General features: G+C 44.6%; 2 protein-coding genes across 2 annotated transcripts in view; both read left to right on the top strand.

The window, feature by feature from the left end:
• The first annotated feature begins 1,637 nt into the window (after positions 1–1,637).
• Positions 1,638–22,955, top strand: part of LOC135228542 (voltage-dependent L-type calcium channel subunit alpha-1D-like) — a 40,404-nt gene continuing 19,086 nt past the window's right edge. The window contains exons 1-6 of the mRNA XM_064275183.1: positions 1,638–2,230; positions 2,363–2,570; positions 5,155–5,432; positions 9,954–10,023; positions 10,883–10,954; positions 17,250–17,309. Of these exons, the coding sequence (XP_064131253.1) occupies positions 1,857–2,230; positions 2,363–2,570; positions 5,155–5,432; positions 9,954–10,023; positions 10,883–10,954; positions 17,250–17,309 (1,062 nt within the window). The 5' untranslated portion in view covers positions 1,638–1,856. The remainder of the gene's footprint in view (positions 2,231–2,362; positions 2,571–5,154; positions 5,433–9,953; positions 10,024–10,882; positions 10,955–17,249; positions 17,310–22,955) is intronic.
• Positions 10,485–14,342, top strand: LOC135228466 (voltage-dependent L-type calcium channel subunit alpha-1D-like). The gene is made up of 3 exons (XM_064274379.1): positions 10,485–10,949; positions 11,686–11,833; positions 14,119–14,342. The coding sequence occupies exons 2-3, from the start codon at positions 11,769–11,771 to the stop codon at positions 14,315–14,317; spliced, it is 264 nt and encodes an 87-aa protein (XP_064130449.1). The 5' UTR covers positions 10,485–10,949; positions 11,686–11,768; the 3' UTR covers positions 14,318–14,342.

Here is a 22,955-nt window from a genome sequence, read left to right as displayed (position 1 = left end):
CGTTTTCCACAGGGAGGCAGGCAAAGGGAGAGAATATGTTCCCTAATTACAAACAGGCACTGGAAGTGGGTGGAGGGTGTGCTACTTGTCTGTTTGGCTCAGCTCATTTTATTTTTATGAAAACATGATTCAATATTGGCTCTTCCCTAAAGGTATATTTTGAGCATTATTAGTTAGAAAGGGCACCTGATGACTCAGTATGAAGCCTCATGTCCTACTCAGTCTTGACAACTCTGCCAGGCGCCGGAGGAACCTCACAGATTTAAGAAAGGATTGAAGGTGCCCTAAAAAGAAAACTCTGGTTTTGGAGCACTTTGCTGCCTGATAAATTCGATGTGATGATTGGGATGCTGGGAGAGATGTGTATAATAAGCTAAATGACTCTTCGCACTGATAGCTCACACAGATCCATGTACCGCATGGTGGGTATATGAAACATACATGTGTACCAGTGCAGTTTTGCATCTGCATATGAATTGATGAATACCTAGATTTTATAACCCATTTGAGGGTTGCATATGACAGTTCTGCAGTTATCTAAAACCATAGAAAAGAAACTGATAGAACAATCAAGTCAAGATTTTACTTTTACAAGTTGTTTATTTTAAGCCCGATACCTTTTTCAGTATGAGATCTGTTGATTTCTATGCCATTTGTTCTCTTCTCTCCTTCCTGCACCGCCCCCCTCCCCACCCCAATCTAGGCCTCCAGAGTGAAAGCCAAATTATTTCTCAGTAACATTTCTAGGACACTCAGGTGCTGGCAGCTGTCATCCAGGGAGAATAACATTTGCTTTTCTTGCAGCCGACGCTGGCGTCGCTGGAATCGATTCAGTCGAAGAAGATGTAGGGCTGCCGTGAAGTCTGTCACGTTTTACTGGCTGGTTATTGTCCTGGTGTTTCTCAACACCTTAACCATTTCCTCTGAGCACTACAACCAGCCTGACTGGTTGACACAGATTCAAGGTACAAGCAGAGGCCCTGCTTTTTTTGTTCTGAATTAGAGATTCCTAAGGCTGTCCAGCTACAGTTCAGTCTTACCTGAGCAATATTTAATAATGTATAGGGACATTTCCAGGGAGAACTGGAAACCTGGAAGGTGGTAGGATCCGTCTAAACACAGGTGGCTTTCCTCTCTGCACGCCTGGAATGGGTGTGTGGTCTGTGCCTTGTACCGAAGTCCCCTTGAAACTCATTAACGCCAGAACATCTCATCGTCCTAACCCTGTGACAATCTAAGATCAAGGAATCTTGGCGTTAGAAGAGACCTCATATCCCTTCTCCCTGCCCCCACCAGAAGCCGATTTTCCTACATAGTACTTTGGACAAGTGATTGTTGTTCCCCAGCAATGGGGTAGAAGAGAGCTTGTCCATGGACACAGTCCCCTCTGCATTTGACAGTTTCTAGTTATTGAAAATTCCTTCTTTACATTGAGTCAGATCTGCTTCCATCTAACTTTCCAACCTGCTTGCTGGTGTTTTCTGCTAATAGAAATGACACTGATATGCGACTGCTTCTCATTTCATGGTACTAGGAGCAAGGCCCAGGCAGGTCTTTTTTCATGTGATTGATACAAAAAACAGCATGATGATCTAAATGCAGAATCGTAGAGTTTTAGGGCTAGAAAGCTTCAGAAGTTATGTGATAAACTGCCCCTCCCTGTTGATTCAGAATCTACTCAATGGCAACTAGCACCAACAACCCCATTTTACACTCAGTGACACTGAGACCCAGAGATACCAATGAACTTGTCCAGGATCACACATCTAGGTAGCAGCAGAAGCAGGACTAACCCTGGCAGACCAACAGACCATACGCATTAGTACCACACTGTTGCCCAGGCCTAAGATACTGTAATGGGTGAGGTAGAAGAGAGAGGGGCAGAGGCACTGGAGGAGATCGTGTTTCCTGTAGGGACAGGTGGGGAGCCAGTTGTGAGGACAGACAAGTCTGAGCATCCCCACAAGGAGATCGCAAGGACATCGTGTCCCTTTGTCTTTGCAGATATCGCTAACAAAGTCCTCTTGGCTCTGTTCACCTGTGAGATGTTGGTAAAAATGTACAGCTTGGGACTCCAGGCGTATTTCGTCTCTCTTTTCAATCGGTTTGATTGCTTCGTGGTGTGTGGTGGAATTACCGAAACTATTTTAGTGGAACTGGAAATCATGTCTCCCCTGGGAATCTCCGTGTTTCGGTGTGTGCGCCTTTTAAGAATTTTCAAAGTGACCAGGTAAGGAAACCTATATCTTGCTGCCAGTGTTTCTGAATATGAAGTGGAGACCAGTTCCATCCCCTGGTCATGTGATGTTCTGCTCTGTCCTGCTCGAGGTGTTGGCACTCACGCCCTTGTCTTGACTTATAGGCACTGGACTTCCCTCAGCAACCTCGTGGCGTCCTTGTTAAACTCCATGAAGTCCATCGCTTCACTGCTGCTTCTGCTCTTTCTCTTCATCATCATCTTTTCCTTACTTGGGATGCAGCTGTTTGGCGGCAAGTTTAATTTTGATGAAACGCAAACCAAGCGGAGTACTTTTGACAATTTCCCTCAAGCGCTTTTAACAGTGTTCCAGGTAAGCCCTCCCTTCGCCCTCTCCCTGAAAAGCACATCGTGAGCAGTACCCAGAGCTGCCTTACTTCCTGTCTGTTCACAGCTCAGTGAAAAGACCTGGTGGCATCTCATTTGTAATCTCTGCCTAGTCATACTCTGGTACATTTTGTGCCGTTGAAGTCATTCGTTCTGTATTGTATCCCAGCCATCTGTGTGATGTGATCTCCTTGAATTGTCTCTTTTTCTGTATTTTTAAGTCTACAAGATTTATCACAAAGCAGTTAACTAAAACTTCTTGTTTGATTTGGTGAGGTTTCTGAGATTTCTGTGGGACAGGCTCTAAAATACTCTTCTTTGCTAATTTCTAACTGAAAGCAAGTTTTGTAATCCTTGGTATGGCTGCTTTATGTAAAGAAGTGAATCCCGAATCCCTGATGCTTTGGTGTATAGTCAGAGGAATTGGGGTGATCAAAGAGCAGTGAGAGCCTCCCGCCCCCTTTTGTCCTCCCTCCTGCGATGCAACAGGGACACGCACAGAACCCAATGATGCCTATGCTGTTGGACCTTTACTGGCACTGGGCTGGGAAAGGCGTGGTAGTGTCTTAGGGGCGCACAGACGGCTGTGCCTCTCAGAGCAGTGTTTTGCTCTCCGCCCCACCTGACTAGAAGCTTAGGTGTTCTCGACCCCCTCTTTGTATGGTGCGAGCTGAACCCCTTGACAGATGAGTTCAGAAGATGCCTCTGCTCTCATTGCTTTTCACATGCAATGTCTGTGAGCATTAGAGCTGTGCCAGAGAGGCAGGGTGGTGTGAAGGGAAGGATTGTGGGCACCTGGCTTCCGTGGGGGCTCTGACTGTACCCAGTTCTATGATCTCAGACAAGTCACTTATCCATTTCTGAAACAGTGAGAGACTGACTAGAGGGAATGATCTCTAAGATTCTTTCCCACTTGGTCATTTTGAGGTATATGGAATTACTGTCACTGCTATGGGTCATGGTTTTAGTTTTTGAATTATTGTTAGTGTTTGGCCACTGATCACTTGTTGTTGCTGTTGTTTTTGGTTTCATTTCTCTCAGAGAAATCTTTCTCCCACTTTCTCTCTGTAATGCATGTGTATGGTAGAAAATTCAGGTATTACAAAAGTTGACAAGTCTCCCTCCCACCTAGCCCCCAATTTCCTTTTCTAGGAGGCAACTGCCATCAAACAGTTTCTTTTGTATTATTTTGTATTTGTTCATAGATATAAATCTGTCTACGCCTGTCTGTCTGCCTGTGTACCTACCTGCCTAACCACCTGCCCACCTATCCACCTACAGATGAATTTACATAAGTGGTGGTCACTTTACATACTGTTCTCCACCTTGCTTTTACCACTTAAAGTGTCCCGAAGAGCCCTCCTTATTGGCCTCTAAATGTTTGACCGCTCCTTTTAAAGCCTGCATAGATTTTGTGGTGTGGATGTGCCGTAATTTGTAACCCATCCCCTTATTTAGGTTGTGTCCAGTCTTGTGCTTTTATAAAGGGGGCTGCAGGAGGTGACCTTGAAGGTACCGCATGTGGCACTTGTGTGAGAGTGAGTCTATAGGATAAGTTCCCGGAAGTAGAACTGCTGGTTTCAGGGGTATGTCCATTTTAAACATGGAGACTGTTGCTGGAGCACTCTTCTGAAGGGTGTATTTATTTACAGTCACACCACCAGCCGTGTGGAAACTACCTGTTCTGGCTACCTTTCCACCACAGTGGCTTTTAACTTTTTGATTGTTGTCTGTCTGATAAGTGAAAATGGTACCTCGTTATAGTTTTAATTGGTATTCCTGTTATCAGGAGTGAAGTTAGATGTCTTTTCATACGGCTTAGAGCCATTTCTAGATCCTTTGCTGTGAGTTGAGTTACCTTTTCAAGTCCTTTGCTCATTTTTCTGATTGTGATCCATGACACTTTAAAAATTGAGAGTATCTAGTCCAGATAGAAGATAAAGTAGCTCTCTTTCTCTGGAAGATAGCATTTTTAAAATTGTTATGCATGCTTATTTGTAAATCCCCTGCTTCTAAAGTGTCATAGATATAATTCTGTATTCCCACAGCTCATTAACTTTGTGGAATATTATGTAGCAGTTAAAAAGAATTAGATGAACCAACGGACATAGCCCTGATGGTACACTGGTTAAATGCTTGGCTGCAAACTTAAAGGTTGGCAGTTCAAACCCACCTAGTAACTCCATGGACAAAAGGCCCGATGACTGCTTCTGTAAATATTACAGCCGAGAAAACCCTTTGGGGCAGTTCTGTTCTGTCACATAGCGGTCTCTATGAATTGAAAATCAACTCGACGACACCCCACAACAGCTGACATAGAGGGCTTCCAGAGTAAATTATTGAGTGGAAACAAAAGGCAAGTTGCAGAAAACTTTACATAGTACGATATTCTTCTATTTAAAAAGCCAGAGAAGACACCAACTGCCTGTTTGCTCTGGGTGCATCTATGTGTATGTAAGTGCATAAACCAAGGTCTGGAGAGAGACACATCAACTGTGTACTCTCTGGGTCGGGGACAAAAAATGTGGGTGGTGACTCCCTGCCTGGCGATAGCAGCTTTGGCTTCTTAGATCCTGACAGGTGAAGACTGGAATGCTGTGATGTATGACGGCATTATGGCGTATGGGGGCCCGTCCTCTTCAGGGATGGTCGTCTGCATCTACTTCATCATCCTCTTCATTTGCGGTAACTGTATCCTTCAACTCGCCAGGGCTTTGTTGTTTTGTTTTTCTCTCTCTGAATTTCCCTGTGGTGGTGGTGGTAGCAGTTGTGCTGGGGACGTGGACGCCCTTACCTTGTTAGCTCAACACCTGCTTTTTCTTCATTACTGCTACGGGGACAGTGTGGTGTAAGCAGAGCTCTAGTTAGGTTTTGAGGGATGAAAGCTGGCTAAGTGAGAGCAAGTCAGGGGAAGGGCAGAGAAAGCTTATGTGCTGGGTGAGCATCCAACTCAGTGTCCAGTCTCCTGTGTGGGCCTCAAGGGATGGCTTAAGGCAAAACTAAATGACTTGTTCTCCATATCATCATCTCAGGAGGTTAGGGCTACATCTATGTCTTCTTAAGACCCTTCATAGCTGATGGGCACCATCTTTGGTGGAGTAACCTGAGCTGCCTTGAGCCTGTTTTTGCTTCAATGATCTGTATGTCTTTTGGGGTCAAGTGCCCACTGGCTAGCTGCTATACCATGCTGGGTAACTTTTTGGGTAACTTTTCTGTGACTCCTTTTCCCTGCCCAGAGACTCCCTCTGATTCTAGACTTCTGAAATCTGTTTCAGATCTCTGCTTGCCCTGATCCAGACCTTTCATTACCCTGTAACCTTCAGTTGTATCTGTTTTATATCTTAGTTTGCCATGTCTAGCACAAGACCAGGCATACAGAGGCCCTCAATAAATTTTTGGTGAATGAGTAATTGTACAAACATAAATACCACCTCTTGATCTTCATCCTTTCACTTTAAAGAGTCCTAATTTGGATTCTCCAAAAGAGTCCCAGTGATGGCGTAGTGGTTAAGTGCTACAGCTGCTAACCAAAAGGTCAGCAGTTTGAATCCTCCAGACGCTCCTCGTAGAAATTCTATGGGGCGGTTCTACTCTGTCCTATAGGGTGGCTATGAGTTGGGATCAACTTGACGACAGTGGGTTTGGTTTTGTTTTTTTTTAAAAGTCCCACATTTCTGTAGGTGTTTTCCCCCTTAATCTTCTTTTACTTGTTAATGAATTTTCTTTGGTGTGGAAACCATAGTGCAAACCCGCCCTGATTTTCTTCAAGGACAGTGCAGTGTGCTAAAGATATTCTTTGGAAACTCCCATCTCAACACATGCAAATCCTATAATTCTGTCTTAGTTGTCTAGTGTTGTTATAACAGAAATACCACAAGTGGATGGCTTTAACAAAGAGAAATTAGACGTTTATTCTTTCACAGTTTAGGAGGCTAGAAGTTTGAATTCAGGGTGGCAACTCCAGGGGAAGGCTTTCTCTGTCCATCAACTCTGGGGGAAGGTCCTTGTCGTCAACCTTCCCCAGTCAAGGAACTTCTCAGCGGAGGGACCCTGGGTCCAAAGGACATGCTATTCTCCTGGTTCCTGTCTCTCTGCTGGCTTTTCTCTTTTATATCGCAAAAGAGATTGACTTAAGATAAAACCCAGTCTTGTAGATTGAGTCCTGCCTCATTAACATAACTGCCTCTAATCCTGTCTCATTAACATCACAGAGGCAGGATTTGCAACACATAGAAAAATCACATCAATTGACAAAATGGTGGACAACCACACAATACTGGGAATGATGGCCTAGCCAAGTTGACGCATATTTTGGGGGACACAGTTCAATCCATGACAGCGTCATTTGGCTCAGCTCTAGTGCTTGCTCCTCCAGGAAGCCGCCTCTGTGCTGTCTCCTGCCCAGCAATGAGCTCTCCCCACACTGAGTTCCCATCAGACTTTACCCAAAAACCTCTCAGCGCACGTAGGTTCTGCCCTGTATTGGCGTTTGGGGTGGGTGCTTCTCTGTCCCCCTAACTAGATGATAAGTGTCTTGAGTCAGGAATCTTCTCTTTTTCACGTCACTCATGGCTTACAGTACAGGATCATGCACATAGTTGGCCCCTAGTAATGTTTGCTAATTGAATGATTTAAGTATTTTCTTTTTCTGCTTTCCCTATGATTAACTCTTTTGACCAAGCAACATACTGGACTTAAGTCTGCAGAGAAGTATTCCCTGGCTGCTCTATCCTGTTACGTGTTGTGTTTTCTTTGTAGCACCTATCACTATCTGAAATGTTTAGTTGTTAATGTTCTGTTTCCATCAACTTGAATGAGCACTCCTTGGGCGCTGGGACTCCAGTCCTCCGTGTTTCCTCCTGTCTCTCCAGCAGAACCTGGCCCATCAGAAGGGCTTGGTAGATCTCTTTGAATGAATTCCAGAGCACAGCATTGTTTAGGAGAATCTGCATGGTGTCTCTAAATGCAGATGATGGGTATTTGTTCATCTTGGAAACCATCTGTTGCAAGCTTAAAAGATTTTCCTGTAGTTTATTACTATTCGGAAGAGTTTAATGTCATTGTAAGGCTAGAGATAACATTATCTCTTCATTGATGGGAATACTCAGTAAAGTTCCAGCCCTAGTTTCTATCTAAGTCACAATTACCACGTGTCCATCCAGCAGAGCCTCATGTTACCAGCCCGCTTCCCAGCCCAGGGCAGATTGCTTCCCTAGGCTCATTGCAGCTTCATTAAAAAAATAGTGTATCAAAGGCATTTCAAAAGTCTAAATATAATTCTCTCACATTTTTATCCTCTTTAAAGACTTGAATAGATTAGTCAAGCATGACATCCACTCTCAGCTGTCTCATCAGTCTGTTGTTCAGTTATGTTTGTTTATGCATTCAGCAACTCCTCCTGAGACTTCAGAGTGCACAGGTCTTGTGCAACAGTGGTGCACCTCTCCTGTCTTGGGGCCCCTGGGCTCCTGGCGGTCTTGCTTGCAGGTGGCACTGGAGCCTTCTGAGAGAAGCCTTAGAGAAAGGGACCATCTTGACTTACTGCCCTCTGATCCCTGCAGTTCTCAAAAGGGTACTTAACTGCTGCTGAGTCAGAAGCAGGCTTCTTTTGATTTGAACACCTTGCTCAGGATACTTTTTTAAACATTCAAGGGAACCAAGCATACAACTTTATAGTAAGAGCTAAAGACCTGAAAATCAGCTGTTCAATCACCTAACTTTTTACTGTTTGGACAAATCAAATTCAACCACCATAGTCAAAGATTTAGCCCCAGTGGGAATACTCAAAAGAAGAGTCTAAGCATCATCTGGCAGTAAGTCAAGCATGTTATAGTCAGTAGCCGACTCTGAAGGGCACTTCCAACAAGCAAGTCTCAGGCTGTCTTGTGCAATGGGATCATCGTTTAAATAATGTACAGCCTTTGAGGAGTCTATTTTGAAAGAAAAGGGGCCATGGTGGCAGTGGTTAAGCACTCGGCCGCTAACTGAAAGGTCAGTGGTACGAACCCACCAGCTGCTCTGCAGGAGAAAGATGTGGCATTCTGTTTCGATAAAGGTTTACAGCCTTGGAAACCCTGTGGGGCAGTTCTGTTCTGTCCTCTAGGGTCGCTATGAGTCGGAATCAACTCAACAGCAATGGGTTTTGGTCTTATACACCTTGTTTATGTTATAGATAGCTAACTGAAAGGTTGGTGGTTCAAAACCATCAGCAGCTCTTCAGGAGAAAGATGTGGCGGCGTGCTTCCGTGAGATTTACACCTCTGAAATGCTATGGGGTCACTATGAGTTGGGATTGATTTGATGGCAGTAGGTCAACAATGTATATCATAGCTATACACACATGTATGAATGTAAATACATACACACATAAAGGCAAATGTAGGTTTTCATGGGCTTTAGTGAATCTTAATTTTGCTTCTTTACAGACTGTCTTCTACAGGTTTCTAGTTTTCTTGACAAAAACTGTTTCTCATAGCTCTGACTCTGTGGTTTTACCAAGAGAATAGAACTAGGGACAGTCACCTGCTACTGGCACCTCACAGAATGTATGTAGAGGGATTGGCATTGTTGGCCATAATGCAAAATTTGAGAGAATTATATTTAGACTATCAAAACTCATTTGATACACTATTTTTTAAATGGAGCGGCAATGGGCCTAGGGGAGCAATCAGCCCTGGGCTGGGAAGCATTTGAAAATGTGTTGTACCCTTAAAATTTTCAAATTAGATATTCTGTTGAATGTCTTCTTGGCCATCGCCGTGGACAATTTGGCTGACGCTGAAAGTTTGAACACTGCTCAGAAAGAGGAAGCAGAAGAAAAAGAGCGGAAAAAGATTGCCAGGTAACCCCATTTTCACCTCAGGTGTTTGCTGATGGGCTGTACTTGGCAGCTCCCTCAGGGAGCCCACCACAGGTAAGGCCTGGTGTTTTTGGCGGAGTTGCTCTTACTCCTTAATAGCTCAGTCCCCATGTTGGTGTTTTGCGGTGATTGTGTGGACCATGTTGGGCAGACGGAAAAGGATGGATGGAAGCCAGACCCTTGGCTCTCATTCCCTCAGAGCTGAGAGCAGGAGCACACATCACCACGCCTAAAGAAATGCTGCAGTTAATTTGGCATCATAAAATAAATGATGCATTCAGTGCTGATTAGCTCTTGGGGGAGAGTTCTAATAAGATGGTCTGTGTAGTGAATCCAGCACGTGGAGATTAACAGGAAGCTCTGAGTTCAGGTCATGCTGTGTTCTTACTGTTAATGTTGTTTTCAATTAAGTTCTGTCCTTCACCGGGGCACTGTTGACTCAGAATCTTGATTAGTATTTTTATACATAGCAATATGGTTCTTTGGTTCCTTGTGTTCTTTTCTCTGTAGAAAAGAGAGCCTGGAAAATAAAAAGAACAACAAACCAGAAGTCAACCAGATAGCCAACAGTGACAACAAGGTATTTATTCTGAAATACTTCTCTCCCTTTTGATTCTCAGTGATTCAGTCCAGTGGGTATCTCCATAAATGCTTCATTTGGACCATGAACATGTCTTATGTGATGCCTTGTTATGAGCATATGAAACACCACATAGACAAGTCCTGGAGGATTATGGTTGAATTTATGCAGTCAGCTGGTTGTTGAACCAACATTTTGCCAGAAAAACAGTATGATTAATACTTGACTGATCTGATGACTTATTTTTCCTTATTGGAATTGTGTGGTCAGGATGATGTTAGCATCTTCCAGTACAAATTAAAATCAGGGATTATTAATAGATGTCTGTTCCCAGGGGTAGTCTCAGAATCAGGTGGTCTGGGTGCCCTCAGGACTATACTGAGGAACTGTATCCCACGAAGGACAGCTCTAGATTTTTCATTCATTTGTTCACTGAGTCAGCAGCTGCTGTAAGTCAGGCACTGGGAATTCAGGAATGTACAAGACTGACGAGGTCCCTGCCTTCATGGAGCTTTTAGTCTCATAGGGAGACAGGAAACTGAAAAGCAGTTATTGTGTGGTGTGTGTGACAAGTGCTGAGACAGGAAAAGGACCGGGTGCTTCTTGGGGTGGGTTAACCTGACTGAGTAGGGGTTATACCAGTTTTCCTCATCTGTCCTCTTCCCCTAGACCTTCTGTCTTAAGCAGAATCACCATCTTGGGGACATCTGCCTGTCCCTTCACATGTGCACACAGACACACACTTTGGAGGGAACTTTTCTGCCCTGTGCTGAATGACAGATTTGATTCTTCACTTTGCGTCTCTGACGTGCATTGATTCAGAGCCTCCCCTTCCCTCAAGACACCTCTTTCACCCTAGGTTACAATTGATGACTACCGAGAAGAGGATGAGGACAAGGACCCCTACCCACCTTGTGATGTGCCAGGTATGGTAGTGGAGACCAGAGATGGCTATCAGCTCGCGAATGATGTGGCTTTACCACGACACTGTGATCAGCTGCTGTGTCTGAGGCTGGCTAGCCAAGCTGGGTACACACTGGGCAGCTGAGGTGACTGAGGTCATGGATCCAGTCCCCCAGGGGACCAGCTAACTCCATTTTTCCCTCCGTCACAGGCAGCATATGTAACACACGTTCCAGGTGATGAGGAGAGAAAGTGTGAGTAGATTAGGGCAAGCCTAACCTCTGCTGGGAAAAGTCGGCAGGAGGCAGCCGAGAGTCTAGGAGGTTCTTAGTCAGCTGGCACTTTCACTGAGTTGGCTGATTTAGGTGGGACTGGGGAGTCTGGGGAACTGATCATAAGTGACCTTGAAGTCCCATACAAAGTTTTTCAGGCAAAACTGAGCAAGAAGGCTACTGGTGAAATAGCCAGCTCTGGGAGGATGGCAGTGAGACTCCCACTGCTGCCACCTTTTATCTGTGGTCGCATCTTAAACCAGTTGGTAGCCTCATTCCCACAACTAAGCACACACCAGATGGGGACACTTCTCAGCCCCCTGTGCACACTCAGTTCATGTTCTGAGGAACCAGGACGGCTTTGATTAATGTATACTGGTAAATACTGTTAAAGTTTAAGCTGAATTTTAATGTCAAATTGAGAAAAGTAATCCCATATGCGATCATTGTTTATTTTATGCCTATTAAAAAAATGTTTCATTTAAAGTAGGGGAAGAGGAAGAGGAGGAGGAAGAGGATGAACCCGAGGTCCCTGCTGGTCCCCGTCCTCGCAGAATCTCAGAGTTAAACATGAAGGAGAAAATCATTCCCATCCCTGAAGGAAGCGCTTTCTTCATTCTTAGCAAGACCAACCCGTAAATACACCCTTTTCAGCCCCATCACTGGCGCATCTCACCGTGACCCTACGTAGTTGCTTAAGGGTGGCTGGGGCTGACATTGAGGGAAAGCAGCTCTCTCAGCCCCTTCAGAACCTGAGCATCTCTGGTGCCCCTCAAGTCAGCTTCTGGCACCATCTCTGGTGCCCCCCAGCCCTCTCCTGCTCCAGTCTTGCCTTTCCCCTCTGTTCATCTCTTCCTAGCCTTCTCTTTCCTGGACAAAGGGGCTGAGGTGTGACAGGGTTCTGGGAGGAGCAAGATTCCCCTCCTCGCTTAACCCCCACACTGGTGAAAGCAGTGGTGAAATGCTTTGTGCTCATCAAGATGTTCTAGCTGGAGCCCACTGCTCTGGTGGTCCATGTGTTGTCACCTGTGAAATGCTTTCCATTCCATAAGACCCTGTTCTAATGAGTGAATCTTCCGCTCAGATGCTTTGTGGATGAGAATTTTGTGACCAAGTTCTGCACAGCATCTTCCTCCTGAGACCCAGTTGGTTGATTGTTTTTTCCCTATTGAGTTTTCTAACAATAAAGTAATATTGCTCAATAATGTTTTATAGGTTGTAGCTATTCGAGTTAGCTCTATGACACTCTGCTTGAAATAGCATTTTTCATACTAAAATGATGAGGTGTTCACCAGGAACATGGTAGTTATTCATAAATACTGTAAGAGGGAGAAGTTTATTTACTAGCTGGTTTCTAGGTTTTAAATCATCTGGGATAAAGTGAAATGCCAGAGGGAATATATGGCTCCTGGGAAGGTGTCTAGAATTGCAGAAGTAGTTCTTGTCAGAGAGAAGAGCTTTGTATAATTCACAGGCCCTAGGGAGGGAGACCCAGGTGCGGGAAGCAGGGCATGCCGGAGCCTTTAGAGACTTGAAGATTTGATGGTAGTTTTTCACAGCTCATCACTGCTAAGAATTTGGGTATCCCTTTAAAATAGGTTATTAAACCGATGTTGCTGACACCTGTAGCTCACCGTGTAATCCGTATGTTAAAGGAATGGACTAATTTTCCTCTAAAGCTGTGAGCACTCCTGCCCTCATTGCCTCAGAAGGGTTCCCCAGGCTTGGCTGCTAATTAGCTGGCAAGCATCCCGGGGGTCCATCTCAGCATTAAGCAGCCCTGAAACGGAGGATTTCAAGTGAGGAGTCATCTTCATATCAAGTTGACTCCGAGTTCTTTTTTTTTGGTTTGTGGTAAATATATATGTAACACATATTTTGCCATTTCCGCATTCTTCGCGTGAACAGTTCAGTAGTTCAGTGACGTTAGTTATGTTTATCATGTTGTTCCACCATTGATTCCAGTTTTGAAGATGAAAAAACATTTTCAAAGAAAAGCCTACGTGTATTCTATAGGTAATAACAGTCTATAAATTCTAAAGTCAGGTGTTGAGGTTAGGGATCGTCTAGCACTAACTCCCCCGCAGGACACCAGGGGCCATAGCAATTCGGGTGGCACACAGAGCCCTCACTGGATGTTGGGGTCTGTGGTGCTGGGCACACACACTGCCCTCCCTTGCCTTCTGGGGCCGAGGACTCTGTGAGGATTCTAGGACACAGTGCAGTAAGATCCTTGCATGTTAGTAAATGACATTGTAACTTTCACTTAACTTTCTAAGGAGTACTTTCTGGAGGTCAACTCCAAAATAAAAAATAAAATAACATTTATGACAAAATGTCCACATAACATGAGATTTCACCAAATCTTACTTATTGTAGATCATATATTAACAAAGCCAGACCACAGTACAAGCAAGGAAATGGTCTCATTCTTTGTGAACCGTTGAGATGAGGTCTAACCTTGGTCTCCTTTCTAGAAGTAGGAAAAATAAGTGGTTGGGCTTCATATTATAGTGGAAAAAACATTAGAGTCAGACAGAACTGGATTGGAAATCTTCCCATGGTCCTTAGTAGTTGTGTCACCTTGAAAGTTTTTTCACCTCCTTAAGCCTCAGTTTTCCCATCTTTAGGAGGGTGGTATCCCCACTTTTAAGGCCTAAATGGTCTCTGAGGAAACCTCAGCAGAGAGCCATTTGTACCACCTACTCCCAGGAGCTATGTCTTTGGGTTTCATAGGGCTGATGGTCAGGTTGTTCAGGTTTGCACGGGTAGCATAGCAGACAGCTCTCATCTGCCTTGATCTTTCACCACAGAGTGGCCACATAGCCTTAAGGGTCCCCAGAGGCTGGAGTTGCTTGCCGGTCTGCTCGGACCCTGTCTGGTACTGTGTCCAGTCCATGCAATGGCTTTTCCCCTGCAGGATCCGCGTGGGCTGCCACAAGCTCATCAACCACCACATCTTCACTAACCTTATCCTGGTCTTCATCATGCTGAGCAGCGCTGCCCTCGCGGCCGAGGACCCCATCCGCAGCCACTCCTTCCGGAACACTGTAAGCTGTGAGGGGACAGGTGGGCGGGGTGGGGGGCTCTCTCTGGGATCTGTGCTGGCCTTCACCTAAGCAGAGACTGTCATCAGGATAGGACCTTGAGAGGCCCATGAAGCTGAAACCTACAGTAGGCATCTCGTTCACCTCAAGACATTCTGTGTTTGAGTCTGTAAGTGCCAGGGAGGTTTCATTTCATCTGCATGAATCTTTATGGAATTATTTATTTTAAACTTTGTTTTAAATACTCTGTGGTAATTTCTGGTATACTCAGGGCCCCTGCTTCTCTTCTTCTTTACCCCGAGTTGCCAATATTTTGGCCCTTCTTTCCCCTCCCCAGTCAAATTCATACCTAGGTTTATTTTGAGATTTCTTCCCCGTGGAAGCATACAGCAGGGAGAGAAAGTAAAATTGAACCAGGTATGTCACGTGCCCAGGAACTCTTATTGAGGAGTGGCGGGGGCTTAAAGGACAAAAGGTTATTAATAAAGCACTTTCAGCTCCATTACTGAGGAGAGAATAGGATGTTGAGTTGAGTGGTTCCATGGAGAGGAAGAACTGTAGGTTGTGATGGGACAAGAGGTGGTAGAGGCTTATTATTATTGTTATTTAGTTTTATAATTTAGGAATAGTGCCCTTTTACTGCATCCATGTTGGAAAGAAACTTGTATGCACATTAGTTCTTGCTTAAGCAGTCCCGTCTTAGTAGTTGAGCGATAAAGTACTGAGAGAAATCCAAAGGAGAGACAGCTTCAGAAGGCCTGTTGACTCTCTGGGCTAGATATTATAGTGCAACTTCAGGTTGTTATGGAGAAAACCTCCATAATCAGATGTTTAGAGATTTGAGGGTTAAAACAAACGATTAGACCAGAGCCCCCAGGATTTCTGTCTTGAGATCGAAGCCTCGTGTCTGTGTTTCTAGCGCTCTTGATTTGGAAGCCTGGCAAATCTAATCTATCTGACTGAGAAAACACGCACTCTGACATAAAGAAGATTAAAAGAACTTCCCCCTGAGGTGGCTTGTTAGTATAGATATGAAGATGAAGGCCCCTGAGCCTTAGACTGTACTTCACAGATTAGGACTTTTGATAGAGGCTCCAGAGGCCATCTCTGAACATTCAGATGGAATGGAGAGCTCTGCGTCCTGGAGTCGCATCCTGAAAATGAGACACAAAGGGGAAAAACTGTTAGGGGAAAGATATCCTTAAGTGACAGCCTGGGTCAGGAGCTAATGTAGACCACACATTGACAAGGAGTTAATTTACATTGGGACCTTGTGGTCTTAATATTTCTATTATAGTAACTTCTTAGTGAGTTGATATCCCTGCTACTTTTCCCCAAGAATGTTGTTGTTCCTTTTGAATAGATGCACATGTGTGTACACGTATTGTTTTTAAAGCACGGTACTGTTGGGTTTTTTTTTTTTAACGTTGGTGCATTCTTAGTGTAAAAGAGAATGAAACTGAGGGGGAAGAACTACTTAAATCTAAGAACCATGACTCCCAGACATCAGGTTGTTGACTTGTAGGTAGTAGTGTTTTTCTCGGCTGCCCAAGTGCTTTAACAGTGATAGCCTTGCTGTGACCCAGGAGGGAATAGGAGGAAATGGCAGGATCCTGACCGTGTACTGGAAAATACCTTCCATTGCCTGGCCAGGAACACAAATACCCAGAAGTGCTCAAACAAAACTTATAAACCCAAAAGCAGAAACCTTTGGGAAAATGAATACCCTCTGAAGAGAACTTCCTTTGAGGAAAGCTGGGCTTTGAAGCAGAGGTCCTTACCTTACTGTAAAAGAAGCAGTAAAGGACTACCCTGAGGCGGATCACATACTTAAAACAGGGGGCCCTGTGGTTCTAGAGTGGCATTTGGGAGTCGTAGCTCCTCACTCAGCAATGCCTATAACTGGCTGTGCTGCGTGAGCAGGTGCCCCCCTGCCTTGTCCCCACAGCTTACATCTGTTCAATGAAAGGAGTTGGCTTGGGTGGTCTCCGTGGTTCCTTCTTGCTTTGATCTCTTCAGCTGTCTCAGAACCTTAGAGCAAGAAACCATGGAGCATACTTGTCATGAAGATAAGCAGCTAAGATGGTTTCTCTAATTGACAGAGCCTTGGCTACCATTTTTGTGGTTGACAATGTTGTGCTCAGCAGTTCCCTGATAGCAGCCTTATGTGAGCGGTCAGACTTCTGGCTGCTGGCCCACTTGCTGCTCCTCATGGCTCTGAGGAGGATCAGGGACCCTAGAAGGGTTAACAGGCCTCAGTTGGTGGGATAGTAGATAGTATCTTCAGAAATGCTCTGAGAGTAGCCTGGACTGATTATTCAAATGCCATGTCAGCCTGCTCTCCAAGTGGGCCCAGTGAGGTAAAAACCTGTGTCTGGGAAGAGCTGTGTTAGATGGCAGAGCAACGAGCAGAAGGAAGGTGGTAAGTACAGCTTTGCCTTGCAGACCTAGCCAGCCCAGCACATGGGTGGGGGGAGAGCATTTACTCCTCAATTACATGGAACTGAGGGGACACGTGGAAACTTCTGGCTCAGCTTGATGCCACTAGCATCTTTATTTACATCTCTCCACCAATCTGAATCTCATCTGGAAGGCAGCGTACTTCATTCAGCCAAAGATGCAGTTACAAACCCAAAATATGTTTTAGTCTCTCATTTATGTGGTGCCACAAGGAATTTGTAGATATAGTGTTCTGAGGAGAAAAGATTATTAATAAAGTACTTTCAGAAATGAGCCTCTGTCTGTCCAAGACATGAGCCTGGGAAGTGAGTGTGGGTGGCTAAAGGAGGTAGGGATTCCAAAATGTTCTTTTTTGGTCAAAAAGAGGAGCTATGGTTGGATCAGCGTGGGGCATTTATAAGCATCTCTGCACTTAACTCCAGGGTGGCAGGGTTTTCCTGGGCGAACGGGTCTCTGACTGCTCGTGGGGGTCTGTGCATGTGCCTGTAGCTGTCAAGGCTTATCCAGATGCCTTTTTCTCATTTCCACATGTTGTGCCTTGCAGATACTGGGTTACTTTGACTATGCTTTCACAGCCATCTTTACTGTTGAAATCCTGTTGAAGGTAATGGATTTTTCTTTGATCCTCACGTTTTCTAAAGCAGCTCTAGTAGTAATAGTTGCAATTCTTTGTTTACCTTCCAGATGCTAGGTTATGCAGATTATGTCTTCACTGGTACTTTTGCATTTGAGATCATTTTGAAGGTAACAGGCTACACAGCAGTGTGTCTAAGGGACTCTTCCTGTGTGTGATACACAGGAACGAAGCTTGAAGTGCTTTTGACTTTTTATTTTTTTATGTCTCCTGTGATTAAGATAAACTTTTCCTTAACCAAAGGATTTTTTTCTGTAACTATTCCAGCTAATTTTTGCTGTTTCTTTTTAACTTTTGAATGCATGTAGGAGCTGATTTTGCTTCATGAAACTGATTGGCAATTATATTTTGCTCCTTTTAAAAAATGTATATATGTATATATATGTATCCTTTGACATTTGTCAGTGGGTAATTGATACATCACTATGTGTGAACTTCTGCCCACCCTTCCTTGTGTCAGTCTGCCAGAGGCAAGGCATTCACCCTGTGAAGGGAGCTATACCTTTTCTCCTTTTCTCTGCCTGAATTCTGTTTTCAGTGGTCTAAAATAGTGACACGCTGTTTTCTTGCAACAGGATTTACAAGATAACTTGAGTCTTTGTGTTAAGATATTTGATATCTTTTTTTGATGGATGGGCTTACATTTACACAACAGAAACAGTAGAGGTGTAGCTAGAGTAATGAGCGCCCAGGGGAGTCTCTAAATTTGCCACCTCCTTGTTGAGGGGGGTGATTAGCCAGGGGGCCTTGTCTGGAGCCCCCTTGGACTTGCACTTGAGGATCAAATGCCACCCCCTAACTCCCACCTTGGAAACCCTGGTGGCGTAGTGGTTAAGCGCTACAGCTGCTAACCAAATGGTCGGCAGTTCGAATCCGCCAGGTGCTCCTTGGAAACTCTGGGGGGCAGTTCTACTCTGTCCTATAGGGTCGCTATAAGTCGGAATGGACTCGATGGCACTGGGCACTGGGTAACCCCCACCTTGATGCACCTCTGAAAAAGAGTAACTTTTGTACCCAAAAAATACCCATTGCCGCCAAGTCAATTCTGACTCGTAGTAGAACTGCCCCATAGGGTTTCCACGGTGCACCTGGTGGATTTGAACTGCCAACCTTTTGGTTAGCAGCCTGAGCTCTTAACCACTACGCCACCAGGGTTTCCAACTTCTGAACAGGGAGACCTAAATGTACTGCCCATGCATGAGCTGACAGTTGCCATTTGCTGCATGTAGTGTGTGTCCTGATTGTGAAGGCTCCTCTACAGGGGAGCTCATTTCCTACGTGCTTAGCGGTCTGGAAACAAGAGCTGAGGACTTGGACCCTCCTGAGACTTGCTGAGCACCATGAGGCATGAGCCTTTGCAGTCCTGTGAGAACATGGCCTGTGAGAGCAATCGCAGCTCCTAGCAGAGACATGAGCTGCAGAATTTACACTTCTCACCATGATTTTCTTTAAACCACTTTGGTTTTTGTGTGTGTGCATCTCGGGAAAAAGTGTGTTTTATGTTAGACCACTGTGGAACTTGGGTTCTTTACAAAATCATCTATAAAATGAAACCTCGTTTAACATTACCAGGGAATTGGGCATTTATTTCTTTTCTCTTTTTTTTTTTGTTCTTGGTAATGAAAACATTAGTATCAAACCAACCAACCAGCCAACCTCTGTATAAACCTTTGTTTAAAAGTCTTCTGAAATTTCAAGTTCATTTTTTTTGCCTTTAACCCGGTGAATGTGGATGACAGTTCTCCCCAAGCGAGAATGGCACCCTGGGCTGGTGACCACATTCTAACAGTGGTCTCAGTAAGGGGAACAGTTGTAGAATGCCAAGGGCCAGGTGTGCTCCCACACCCAGCCTTTGCTGGTTCCTCAGACCAGCTGCTGCTTTTTTTGTAACTTGCCTCCTTCTCTACAGACTGAATGGATAAGTACTCTACTTAGTTAGCCTGCCTTCTGGGGGTTTTATTTTACTTTCCACAGTCAGTTGCTAAGTGAATGTAGTTAAGCTTTGGAGCAGTTGAGACACAGGGCTATTAAAAAAAAAAAAAAGAGTTGCTTTTTAATTTTGGTATATTTGCTTCAGTGACTTAATTATTGTGAGCCATTCTCCATTTGAAAGGTATTTTCAGAGAGTGGAAAATAAGCTAGAACAAGAAGGATTCGGAAAATGGAGATTCAACAAGAAACATCTAACATCTGAAATGGTGGTTCCTGGTGACCTGGGGAGGATTCCAAGAGCTATTTGGTTATTTGGTTAAATCATACAAACAGCCATTCATGTAGATCAAAAAGGATTGAATATTGGCAGTTTTCTGTGGTTCAGTGTAATTATTTCTCATCTTGGCCTCTCCTCTCCTATACTTACCTGAACCTCTCCATCCCCCCCCCCCTTTTTTTTTTATAAACAGTGAACTCTGGATATTTTGCTGTTTTTATTCTGGGGAAATTCCTCACTAAGCTCTTCTTTTGTAGCCAGTAGAAACCTCACTGGAGCACCCATCCCATTGCTCTAGTTACCTACTTGGCATGCCACTGGAAAGCAAGAGACTGACTTAGGTGAGACTCCATGTGATGGCTTCCAAGTCACACCTTGCACTCCAGCAGTGACTAGGCTGGAGGTGCTCTTTAAAAGGGGTCTGTCGCTAAGGACTGGATATGCAACAAGGCATCTGTGTGGGGAAGATGACATATGTGTCTGTATAAATAGAACCAGTGAGCACTCCAGACTCCAGTGCTCTTTCTAGCCCCCACTGGGAAGGCTGAATTGGATCAATGTAGGCTCTACAAGGGTCTCAAAGAGGACAGGAGCCAGCATTTTGCAGGGGAAGCTGCGTTATCTGGGTAACAATTACATTCTAACAAATATTCTCATGGGCATTCTCTCCTGAGACAGGGCTCTTTGGACATGCCAATAATGCATTCATATTTGAAATCTGCCGTCACTGTAATAAACCCTAAATTGGTCTCTTCTTTAAAAATGTATCTGAAATAAGCTGCTGTTTTTCCGTTTTTGTTTGAACAAATTATTCTGCAGCTCAGCCCTGTTGGTTTACATTTCTGGCTTCCTAACACACACTTGTTAATAAAGTCATACTTTCCTTAAGGTTTTGTAAAGAACTCTGGTTTCTTTTCTTCTGGAGGGAAAAAACAGTAAATTACCCATGATTCTGCTTTTAGATGACGACTTTTGGAGCTTTCCTCCACAAAGGGGCTTTCTGCAGGAACTACTTCAATTTGCTGGATATGCTGGTTGTTGGGGTGTCTCTGGTGTCATTTGGGATTCAGTAAGTAATTGTGTGTGTGTGTGTGTGTGTGTGCATGCACATGCCTATACCTAGGACTGTTGGGTCAGATGGTTTATGTAGAAATTTCAACATAATTCTTAAAGTCTGGGCATCGTTTTGATGACCGCATTTAGTTATCCAGGGGCTGCTTAAATTGCTCTCGTGCCAGAAAGCATTTGGACAGTTCATATTTTCTTGTGTTTCTTTTTCTTTCTTTTATGTGTGTGTGTATGTATGTGTGTGTGCGTGCATGCATGTGCTCATGCTAGGTTATGTTTATTACTATCTATGAAATTTGTTATCAGAGGATGAAAGAGTTCTTGACTAGAAGGAAGGAAAGCCAGGTCCTAGTCCCACTTCCTTCAGGACTGGCTGCAGGACCTTTAGGGCATCCCTTACTCTTAGGACCTTGGTTCCCCATCTCTAAGGAGGGGCTGGGACCAGGGGGCTCTCAGGGCCCTTTTAGCTTAGACATTGAAAACTTTCCTTCATCTCCAGGATGCAGCATTTACGATGACCTTTTTCCTTAGGACTTTACAATATTTAAGCTAGGAAGGGACCAAGGCTGCAAGTCAGGGCCTCAGCTCCTTTTCATGGCATTTAGGGATTTTTGGTGGGGAATAGCCAGGGCTGACCACTGTCTGCCTGCCATACCCGCGTTTCTGGGGTAGAGGCACCAGTGGGAGCATCCACGTGTGGCCTTGCTTTCCTGCTCAGGTGCTGACATCAGTATCCCCATATGCATGCAAGCACGCATGCGTGCAACCTCTAAGTTAAAGGTAAATGGAGAGGGTCTTTCCCCCTCAGAAGATGAGAACCCCTGCCTGAAACAACCCCCTATTTTAGTTTTCCTCACTCCCACTCCTACCCAGGCGTAGGGAGTCATGCAGTCATAGCTTGGAAGTATCTTTTCACTAGTATCTTTCCAGCTCCCATAAACTCCCAGGCTGCACCTGCCCTCTGGAACTGCAGCCCTTGCCCACTTGCTCTGATCATGTGCTCCGGCCACCCTGAGCCATTAGTGGTGCTGCACATGAGCTGTATTTGCTCTCATTGAGGCCCTTTGTACATGCTGCTCCCTTGGCCTGGGACCTTTCTCCTTTGTCTTAGCTAACTCTTCCTCTGCCTTTGAGACTCACCTGAGCGTTATCCTCCCTAGAGGCCTTCCCAGGCCACCCCCCCAAGGTTGTGCTCCCCTAGGAGAGCACTCTGCATTCACTTACCCCTACCATCATACATACCACACTGGATCACAAATGCCTGTCTCTTCTACCAGATTGTGAACTCCTCGATGGCCAGAGAAGCCCAACGCTAAAGCACTGTGGCAGCCTAAAGCCTAAAAGCCAAGTACTGCCTAGTGTTTACATTGAGTAAAAAGAACAAAGACAATTCATAAATTGGTCTCTGCCAAGGTTAGCTGCACTAAGTTGTCATCTGTGAGGGTCCATGGGCTTGGCTTAGACGGCACTGTGTGTTGGGGAGAAGGAGAAGATTGGTAATGGTATGTAAGTCACAGACAGAGGGTAGTTCAGTCCACAGAGATCTCACACAAGTTCTGTAGTGGTATCAATGTGAAGATCAAGTGGAATAATTAATCTCAAAGTATTTTATCCAGTCATCACTCATTGTGCTTTCTCCCTTGTCTCTTCTTTTCCTTAGATCCAGCGCTATCTCCGTTGTGAAGATTCTGAGGGTCCTAAGGGTCCTCAGGCCCCTCAGGGCAATCAACAGAGCAAAAGGACTTAAGGTTTTGACCCTCTCCTGGGCTTTCTTGGATCAGGGCTAGCTGTAATTAGTAGATTTTCTGGGCCAGAGCTGAGCTGAGGCTCTGTGGGTTATACATGTGAAAAGGAAATTTCTAACCGACTAACCTCTGTACAGAGAACATTTTTAAAATTATTGTTTATTTTCTTTATTTTTAGTAATTAATTTTTTTGCTTTATCTAATTACTGTTAATCTTTTTCTTTATCTAATTACTGTTTATTTTTTCCTTATTAATATTTCTTTGCCTTTATTTTAGTCTTTGAATTTATTCTCATGCACGTGGTATAAAAGGCCAGAGGATTTTCCTAAGTCTTCTTTGGGGTGGAGAGCAGCTTTTCGGCCCATGTGCCGGACAGTACTGCACATGTAGCATGTCTTTGGAAACCAAGGAGGGCCCCACATACACTTCCCATAGGTAACTCCCTGAAAAGCAAAGCAAAACGGGCCGAAAAGTTGGAAAGTCATATAAAAATGACCATAAACATAGACACTCTTGGAGGTGTTCATGAACCTTCCCTCACCTATGAGTAAAATAACAAAGGAAAGTTATGCTCCTCCCTGCCACCCTTGCTC

This window comes from Loxodonta africana, chromosome 22 (assembly GCF_030014295.1).
Source record: "Loxodonta africana isolate mLoxAfr1 chromosome 22, mLoxAfr1.hap2, whole genome shotgun sequence".
Taxonomy (NCBI): domain Eukaryota; kingdom Metazoa; phylum Chordata; class Mammalia; order Proboscidea; family Elephantidae; genus Loxodonta; species Loxodonta africana.
The sequence above is the reverse complement of the archived record's forward strand: the minus strand, read 5'-3'. Positions and strand labels throughout refer to the sequence as shown.

Excerpts from the sequence above, each read along its gene's own strand:
- LOC135228466 (XM_064274379.1), top strand. The coding sequence starts at position 11,769 with ATGAAGGAGAAAATCATTCCCATCCCTGAAGGAAGCGCTTTCTTCATT. Across the intron at positions 11,834-14,118 it reads ATTCTTAGCAAGACCAACCC|GATCCGCGTGGGCTGCCACA; the intron begins GTAAATACACCC and ends TTTCCCCTGCAG.